Here is a 9,958-nt window from a genome sequence, read left to right as displayed (position 1 = left end):
ATGTTGTCTACGGCTCCCGGGCTGTTGACAGCTAAACAGGATAAATGAGGGGGTGAGTGCCAAAGAATGGCCTCTAGATCATCCTTTTTACTGCCTCACTAACCCTCTATGCCTGTGCCACTTAACTACACAGTGATACCCCTGAGGCAGAGGAGATGGACAGGGAAGCGGGAGGAAGAGAGTGCGGAGAGATGAGAGGCTGCTCGGAAAGCTCACATCTGACTCAGACAGAGCAAATCCACAGCAGACGAAAGACTGACTAAAAGTTGAGACAAGGAAGTTAGAAGCAGTGTTTCTTAAATTTGTGGTAGGACAAAAAAGGGAATCTGCTTCTTTACATAAGGCACACATACGTGAATTTGTAAAAAATAAAAAAAACCCTTCACATAGCTTAAAATAAAAGAGGTAAAAAAAGAGTTAGAATGGAGAAGAAGAGATGTTGGACAACCTTACCTTGGCAGAATCCGACTTCTTGTTGAGTAAACTTTTGCATGCTGTGAAAATAAAAGAGAGAAAGGAAGAGAAACGGGTAGAAAACTGAGTGTTATGGTTGACGAGAGCATCCTAGCCGATCTACGCAATTCTCAAGGGTCTGTTGAAACCTGGATCTGAGCCTTGCTATATCTATGGAACTCCATTAACTCTGCTTTTGTGACAAAGTAAGCCTGGATGTTTCCACAGAATCACATGCTTTTAATGGATTTCTTGTGCCCACTTTCAACTGGCTGAAAAGGTTGCTACACCCTGCAGAACCCATTCACATCTTAGACCGTTCACTGCCATCTGGGGATAAAAAGGAAACCTGAGAGCAAAGTAAACTTCCTCAACCTATTTCCTGTCTGGAAGACCCCAGCAGATGGAGAAAGAGTTCTGGTCAGATTCGCCCTGCCGCCAGGACCGACGGTGCTGAGATAGGTTAATGTAAATCATCGATTTCCGTTAAGGGCTCCAGTCCGTTTCCTGTCAGTCTAAAGCTCTCAACTCCCCCCTTGCTCCCATTTCGCTTGTTTTCTACTGACACGAACACACAGGTTCCCAAAACCTTATCTTGTGTTTCTTACCTTCTACAATGAACCGAGACGGGGAAGGAAGGGGGAGGGTTACGAGAAAGGGCTCAACATTTTACCACAACAGAGCAGAGATAAGGGCCAGAGCATTTACTTGAGCAAACAATATGAAGTGACAACTCATGCTCCCTGATCTTGGTTGAAATGTAGCTTTTATCTTGGCCTGGCCATGCAGCATCCAAAGAAAAATAAACATGATGAAGGAGAAGTTGTTTTTTTTTTTTTTTAAATTAGGAATAGAAACTGATCAGAGCTTAAGCATCTGCTCTTCATCGAAATGAGTCTTCCAAACGCTTGCTGCGTGACAGTGGAGATGCCTCATTCATGTGCTCTTTGAAGTCATGTGACTTCTTAAGGAGACCAACTTTAGGAAGAAGGTGCAACAGCTTGCTAAAGATCAAACATGGAGCATCTGAATGTGCATCTCCCCAGAATATTTTTAGAATTCAACTGCACAGGTCACCCACATGCAAGAGGCAGCAAGACAAACAACCTTTGAGAAAACAGAGAAATGCTGCGTATGAGCACACCCCACACATTGTACTGAGAAGTCATTGGAAGAACAGAAACACAAGCCTTGCCTTCACCAAACTTTAAAAAGTGCAAAGAAGCGGTACTAGTAAAGTGTTGGATGTTTGCAGTGATGAGTGACATTTGAACGACAAAAAGCCAAAGAAAATAAAACCAGACCTGGATGAGTTAAAAAAAATAAAAATAGGAGAAGACTAGTCTGGAGTAATGATGGCACACATGATATTTACAGAAACTTACAACTTGGTCCAGTCTCAGAGGAAGCCCGCATTTGGAGGGCTTTAGCTGACAATCAAAGCACCACACACAACCAGAATCTCACCACACCATTCACACACACACCTTTCCTTCTGGAGGTTTACAGATCTAGGTCATCTCTGGTTAAGAGTTCCCTAAAAAGAACCTATAGAGACATCTAAGCACGCTGAAGAGCAGAGAAGATTCTTTGATCTAAAAGGAAGTGACAAAGAATCCAGTCTGCTCCACATTGCCTTTCTAATGTTCACAATCCATGGAGCCACCGTTGGAATCGCAGACCTTGGTCACCAGCTCCACTCGGTAGGATGAGAGAAGAGCCTGTTTTTAGTACTTTCAAGGGACCTTTGGAAGTACTGAAACAGGCCTCGACAGAGGGAACGAGACGTCTCCACTCCAAAGAGGGTTACTCGCTTCAAAAAAGCTGAGAGCAACCCTTCAATCCTCAATCTTAGTCATTAACTGTATATTGAGAACTGGACTGAGTGACCCCTCCTCCCTCGCCTTCCAAATAGGAAATACCTGCTGGCTCCAAGAAGCCAAAATCCCAGACTTCTTTTGAGAAATAAACAGCTATTACTCAGTCATTCTATTCATCAGAATATCTAATCCTAATCGCTAATCCTATTTTCATTTTATGTTTGCTTAATCGCAAGTTATAAACTGACCAATCAGGTGCCTTAAAGTATGTGGTACCCATTGGCCCCCACCGTGAACGTTTGACAGATTCTCCTGAGCCGCTTTCAGTGAAAGGGGTGTAGACTTCCAACAAGCTCACTTATCGTTGGTGACAGTAGTTGCTATAGAAACGTTGACGACTTGGATCAATAACTGTCGAATGGTTCCAATATGGCAACGTCCATATTGTGGTAAAATGGCAACTACGTTGGTTTCATTTTGGAGCCGGAGGTAAGGCATTTTCTATTGGTGACATCACACCCGCTCTGTTCAGTTCTCCATATACAGTCAATGGCCGTGGTCAAAGCCTCTCCCCTGCAGCCCTTCTCCCACCTGACCCAGGTCTGACGATGGCAGCACGCCAACCCAGCTCTTGCCGGCCCCCAGCAGTGTCAGTTCCCGCCCTCAGGATACATGCCCCTCCTCGTCCCCTGCCTCAGTTGCCCTGTGCCCACTGGCTCGAGGGGAGGGGGCACATGGTGGGCGTAAGAGGTCAGTTGGAAGTAGGATGGAGCTTTCTTAAGGTGAGATCTAATGTGGAGAATGAAATGTTGCGTATGACTAGAGATGAATGGAAGTTTAAATGTCAAAGGTGATTTTTTTTGGCAAAAGCTAAACTAAATTAATTACTGAAGGATTCTTTTCTTTAAAGCAAAAGTCTAAATGCCAGATATTAAGTATGCATGCATATATGTATGTAGAGGATGAGGAAGCTTGGCAGAGGCTGCATGCAGGAGTTTGGAGAGAGGAGGAATGGGCCCTGGCCTGCACCATGGAGCCATGATACAGGTGAGTGTGTGGAGAGGGAGTGGATGGGCGTGTCTTCTGGGACGTACCTTCCTGAGCCAGTGAGGCCGTGGAGGAGGCGGCAGCAGCAGAGTTGGTATGCTGCCGGCCCACTATTGGACAGAAACGCTAAAGTTGGGAGGAGCTAAACAAAATAGGCAGGTCTGTCTCGGGGTGTTCAGTGGTGGGCCAAGAAAACTACAGGGAGTGCCGGCTACAGCCCGGATACATCCAACATATGAAGGAAGGAGGGGGCTAAGGCAAAGATTAGCACCCCTGTGGATTGCTAGGCCCAGGGTTGAACTTCTTCTTCTACCATCTAGACCAATTACTGGTAGAGTATGACTTCGGGGAATACAAGTTACTCTCAGTAGAGTGGGAAAACAGAATAAAAAAAAAGCAAACACAAAATCTTAAGTCACCTTTTATAAAACACCACACTTGCCCAAATTAAAGTAACTAATACAAGTCGAGGCTTCCTTCTCTCAAACATGCAAATGCTCCACACTCACAGGGAAGAAGATCACACACACACAGACACACAAAAGGAGAGATACATTAGTATGGACAAGGACGTACTACACAGAACTGATACACAACAGAACATCACATTTTTTTAACTGCAAACATACATTTGTATTTATATATTCCATCAATTAAAAAAAAGACGTCATTTCTGGTTGAACACCAGAGGAACATCACTCTTTACTTCACTTTAATGCTGCAAACAAGCAAACTCCTGTGCACACACAAAAACCAATTGTTATTCTGAGGACGAGTGGGTGAGTGTGCATGTGGTGAGGGGGTTAGAAGAGGTGCAGAGGACTATCCACTCTCCTTCCTCCACTCCCTCTGCATGTGCTAAGTGGGAGGCTGAGGGCGAAGGGTACACCCACCTGAGAAGTTTCTGGACACCAGCATGGTGGTGAGAATGGCTCCCTGGGAGAGGAAGGAGGAAAGCAGGATGAGAGGGAGTGCAAAAAGCTTAGTTAAGCTTAACAAGACTAGCTGTTCCTGCAGAGGGTTTCGTCTTCCTTTCTCAGAAAACGTAATTAATTTACAATTTGCAGCTCAGGAAATGATCAAATACCACTGCAGATGTTTGCTTTTTTCTTTCTTGGATGTCTCGTTTTAAAACTATACCAAATGTTCACAGTCGTATCTTCAAGTTCTGTCAGACATTCCTCCATGCAAATTTAGTTAAATGCTGTGAAGAACAGCTGCTGCTTGATCCATCCATTAGTTTGCATGAGTAGCTGTGAATGCAAACTACAGCAACGAGACGTGGCTGGAACCTCAAGTATCTGAATATTGCTTCATACGGGAGAGGGGACGGCTTCTCAGCAATCAACGTTTTGGAGAAATGCAGAAGTTGGAAAGTGAATCATTTTAAAGAATCCTAAGCATTTATTTAATGGTTAGACAATTACACCTGATTGAAATCACATTTTTTGATGTTTTAAACACTTTAGCAACAATAGAAATGTTGCCTTTTTTATTTTAATTCAATATTTTAAAGACCAAATTTATTAAAATGGCATGTTACTCATGATGGAGGTCATATATATAAATAATATTAAGCTTAAATTTCAATTGAAAAATAAGTTGCTATTACCAAGTTATTTTGTTTGTCAGAATAACTATTCTAGCTCTGGAGTCTCTTTTTTTCTTTATCATGATATGTATTTTTTTTATCGCATGTTATTCAAGTTATAAACTGGCCAATCAGATGCCTCAATAAGGGCATGAGGTGCCCGCTGGCCCCCACCTCAAACATTTGACAGATTCTCCAATCGCTGCTTTCTAACTTCGTCTAGTTCCAGATCGGGCGATATCTGTACTGTGGAAAAATGGCAACTGAACTCATTTTGTTGGAAGACCTTTTCTATTGGTGACTTCACAGCCTTGTTTTGTCCATCTCCTTTTGTGTCAATGGCTAAAACAGAGCTCCTAGCAATAGGGAAGGGAAGTGGGAGTGGGGTTGCTTCACGTCAACGATCTCGCCCACAACTCAGATGAGAATTTCTAATGAACTACTGCCACTCTGCAGAAACTATGTCCTGGAAGACGACAAGTTTTTCTGATTTTAGCTAAAAAAAAAAACTGCTAAATGATCATTTAAAAAAAGGATCTCTGGGAATGATTAAAAAACAAAAGATGATTGGAATGGGAGTTTCAAAGCTTGTTGCTCTAGATTCTGTGAGAAATATTCACAATCTAAAATGTATTTTAGCATGAAAGAGAACAGCTTTACGGTCATGTTTCTGTTTAATTCATTTAAGTTTGATGAAGTTCAACTGTAAGAGTTTTCCGACAGGATAGACCTAATATAGTTCATTGTCATAGGTCTAGTAAGATCGAAACGAACACTTGCTAAACAGCTTTAAATGTCCTTCAAATGTTCCAAAAAAATTTGAAAAAGGAAATGGGAATAAAAGAATTCCATTTGGTCTAAAGACAGCTCATATTTTCATCAAGATTTTATAGATTATTAAATAACTCTTTCATTAATAAAAAAAAAATCTTGAATTTTTTTCTAGATACACATCATAAAAAAGGTGATTTTCCTTGTAGAAATCTTTAAAAAATAACTTTAATTTATGCTTAAAGTATTGCAAGATAAGTGCATTTCAGAGTTAAATAGTTAAAAAAAAAGAACTTTAAAGATAAACAAGTCATAATATTCTTCGCAAGTGAAAAAAGTTAGAGGAGGGTACATTTTAGGAAGACTAACCTTGAGCTTTCTGCGAGCGTTGAATTTACGGAGACATTCCACAGTTTCCTGTCTGTGCATCATGGATGCCACTGTAGAGCGGTGCTGCAGGGGAAGAGAATTATAGCAGAGTATTAAAGGAGGCTTTTTAGAAACAGATTTTATTTTGAGGCGGTACATTTGATCTAAATACACCCCCTTAATTAAAAAAAAAGGAGCTAAAAGAAAGTCTGGATTTGAACTTGGTGGACACTTACGCAGACCCATGGGTGTTTGAGGGCTTGTTCAGCAGTAATTCTCTTGGCTGGATTAATAGTCAACATTTGGTTGATCAGATTCTTTGCTTCTGGGGTCACCGTGTCCCACTCCGGGGAAGGAAACTGGGAATACAAGGAAACAAGGAACCATTGGAATCGATTCCTAAAGCCCTAAATCTGTGAGTTCTTTGCAGCTTTTCTTAGGGTACTTGGTCATCTTTTGCATAAAATAACTCAGACTACATTTATAGAGTGTAGAAGAATAAAAGTCTTACAAGAATTTCTCATTTTCCCCCCTTCACACACACACACACAAATCCCTGCTGCAATGCGTCAGGAAAGCCCTGATTGGATCAATAGCTTTGGACCAAATCTCAATTGGAGACTATTAAACATTCAAAAAGTGCTTAGCAAACCTCTGCACTGCACCCCCCCCCCACAAACACACAGTCACAGCACACTTACATCGTATGCCCCTGCTTTGATCTGTTGATAGAGTTTGTGTTGATCTTCATCCCAGAATGGAGGATAGCCGACTAACAAGATATAAAGAATAACACCTGAAAGAGCAGAGGGGTGAGAAGAAAGTTACGAAACCTTCGTATGTGTTGCACATCAAAGAAAGCATGGCAACAAGTATCATGTCACATTTGCAGCTTATTGAAAGACATGAAACTACATATCATTGTAACTTTAGAATACAATTAGCTCAGAGGAGGGATGAAAAGTTTCCAATTCTTCTTAATTAGCTCTTCCCTCAGTTAAAACTATTGTTTGCACTGTATTGCATCACATTTGTAGTTCCTCTGCATCAGATATTTTGTGTTTTTACCTAAAAAAAAGACAGGGAGTGAAACTATGACAGATCTAAGGCTTTTGTCCTAATTGTCCTTACAGGTGAATATGGATTACAGGTGGACTCAGGATTTTCAGGATTTACATACAAAACGCTTAAACTTAAACCAGCTAAACTATGAACAATCAGGAACTCGAGTGACATATGGGTGGCATCTTTTTTAATTTATGCAAATACAAACCGATTATAGAGGAGAAATGAATAAATGCGGTTTGTACCAGGCTGGAAATGTATGACACCAAATCTTTCATATATCAGAACAGAACAGTGAAACAAAAAGCCTGGAGGAAGATTTGCGTCACTTCGTCTCTTTCGACTGTAGGTTTATGTACTAGTACTCGGTAGCGACGGCCCAGTGTGAACACCATGTGCTAAAAGGGAGAATGTGGCATTAACGCCAACAACCTCCACTTCCTTTGTTAGTTGAATAGATTTTTTGATGCAATATATTAAAAAAAGAGGCAATAATTCTGTGTTTGAGACAAATATTTTTAGATTTCATGGGGTGAACACACATAGCATGCCCAGTGTGTACGTAGTATAATGTTACTGTCACAAATACAACTGCCACCGTGAAATAGGGAGGCATCAGCAGAATTTCAAGATTTTATGCAGCGGCTTGATTCGTTGAAAACTGTTGGCGTGGTCATGAGTGTAGACAGTGATGACGCCATCAAAAAATAGGGAAAAGTGGCCAAAGGTCAGCGGCAGCCAGCAGCAGCTCCGATTGGATAATGTGTAAATGTATCTGAACGGCGGCAATCCAAATCAAGTGTCGCCAGCTGCCCGGTAGCCTTTCTGCCTACATGCCACTGCGTGACCTCGAAATGTTCCCAGGCGATCAGTAACTGATGTTAACTTTTAGAGAGAAATCGTCCGATCGCCATAAAATTTTAACTTTTTCCCATAACATAAAAATGCGACTGCTCCCTCCCGATTACAAATGCCGCTGCTCGACCACCTGCCAAATTTCCTGAAAAACTTGCATTTAGGGCGGTTGTATTTTTGGATATGTGACCATAGCCACCAGCTAAATGAGAAGCCCAAACTCACCGCACGCCCAAATATCCACAGGCTTTCCGTAGGGATCCTTCCGCAAGACCTCAGGAGAGAGATAGCCGGGAGTGCCGGCAAACCCTGACCAACAGAAAACAAGGGAAAAAGCTAAGGGGTAGAAAAGGGATGCTTCTGTGCGGTTATATGAATATGACCGTGACCTGTTGGACTGTTACGCAAGAGTGGATTATGATACTGTGGAATCACAAGCAAATATCCATTAATCACTTCACCCCGCAGGAGAGTCAGCCAAAACCTGTCAGCTCAGCTGTTAGCCTAAACAAAATGACCTAAGCATGAACTATGCAGGAACCTTTTCAAGCAAGTTTTGAAAAAAGTTTGTATTTAGATGAGGTGCAGTCGTGGTGATTCCTAGCTATAAAATAATGATCAGACTTTCAGATTAGATAACTGATGTATGTCACTGTATGTGCTTTCTTACCAAACCAAGCCTGCTGGTCTCCTTGCACCTCAATAGCAAGGCCAAAGTCCGCCAGCTTCACTGCAGCGCCCTTCATTTTACTGGCCAACAACAGGTTCTCAGGCTGACGCGCAAAACGAGAAGCAGAATGTGGGACAAGAGATCAGAGAATGTGAGAGACACATAATTGCAGGCACTCTTCAATAAAGCTCTTTCTCTGAAATATTTTTATGCATTCAGCACAGCTTGTGTGGGGGCGGGGTAAAGGTGTGATGGAGAGACAGAGCATGGGAAAGGATGGGTGGGCTGAGAATCTCCACAACACTATATATGGACATGGGTTCGTAGCCATAGAAACCACTCGGGAGTCATTTAGGCAGCGCTGCAGACTGAATGCTAAATGGAAAGTGTACTTAGTGAGAGGCAGGATGTGTGCTAGTGTTCTAAATGGCAGTTGTTTGGGCAGCGGGACATAAAGGGACAAAGTAAAAAGCCCAATCAGGATAAAAGGGCAACAAATCAGACAGCAAGCGCTCGAGGTAATGGCACTCTTCTGATACAAAGGCATGAAAAGATGCACACGTGTCCAGACATCCTTTTACAGGAGAAAAGGCCATATTTAATGTACATTATTACTAGCAAATATATTATAAACCTTAGATAGACTAGTAAAAGATGTGCTTTCTTCCTGTGTTCTTTGTATCTGAGCCAATCAGCAATTTAGGACAACTAAAGCCCCTCCCACGTTGCTTGATGTGATGTCACACTAGTTGTCCTGGCAACTTCATTGGGCTTGCCCTCCCTGCTTACGTCACAATAGCTCCCATAGCAGTGTGTCTGTGTGTGGGTTGTTCAAGTCCTTGCCATAGGTGAGAGATGAACCCACCGCACGTGCTCATGAGTCACCAACTCTGACCACATGTGCAGACGCGCACAAAGCGCTTTGGTCAAGGACAGATAGGATGACAGATGTGGGAGCAGATAGTGCAATGGAGGGCAAAAAAAAGCAACACAGGGAGGAGGAATAAAAAAGATGCACGCAAAACTGCAGAGAAAGAAAAAAAAAAGAGAGAGACAAAGCGGAGAGGAGCTGTTGCCATGGCCACGAGCAGAGGTGTGCGAGTGTGTGGTTGTCACGGCAACGGGCAGCCACTCACCTTGAGGTCTCTGTGCACAATATCGTGCTGGTGGATATGATTGACACTCTCCAAGATCTGACTAATGCAGTGACTACGGAGGGAGAGGACAAAAAGGGAGATAAGAGTCAGCTCCGGCCCTTCCGAACAAAATCCTCACATGATGTCTACGCCTCTCACAGCAGAGCCAAAAAAAAAAAAA

The 9,958-nt window shown here is 42.4% G+C and overlaps 1 protein-coding gene across 1 annotated transcript in view; it reads right to left on the bottom strand.

The window, feature by feature from the left end:
- The window catches only part of LOC112138354 (calcium/calmodulin-dependent protein kinase type II subunit gamma), a gene marked incomplete at both ends in the record, with an annotated part of 10,030 nt that extends 180 nt beyond the window's left edge, over positions 1–9,850 (bottom strand). Inside the window, 9 exon segments of the mRNA XM_024260911.2 lie at positions 454–494; positions 3,368–3,430; positions 4,214–4,256; positions 6,052–6,135; positions 6,288–6,410; positions 6,753–6,847; positions 8,197–8,280; positions 8,642–8,744; positions 9,778–9,850. Of these exon segments, the coding sequence (XP_024116679.2) occupies positions 454–494; positions 3,368–3,430; positions 4,214–4,256; positions 6,052–6,135; positions 6,288–6,410; positions 6,753–6,847; positions 8,197–8,280; positions 8,642–8,744; positions 9,778–9,850 (709 nt within the window).
- Positions 9,851–9,958: the final 108 nt, after the last annotated feature.

This window comes from Oryzias melastigma, unplaced genomic scaffold (assembly GCF_002922805.2).
Source record: "Oryzias melastigma strain HK-1 unplaced genomic scaffold, ASM292280v2 sc01081, whole genome shotgun sequence".
Taxonomy (NCBI): domain Eukaryota; kingdom Metazoa; phylum Chordata; class Actinopteri; order Beloniformes; family Adrianichthyidae; genus Oryzias; species Oryzias melastigma.
The sequence above is the reverse complement of the archived record's forward strand: the minus strand, read 5'-3'. Positions and strand labels throughout refer to the sequence as shown.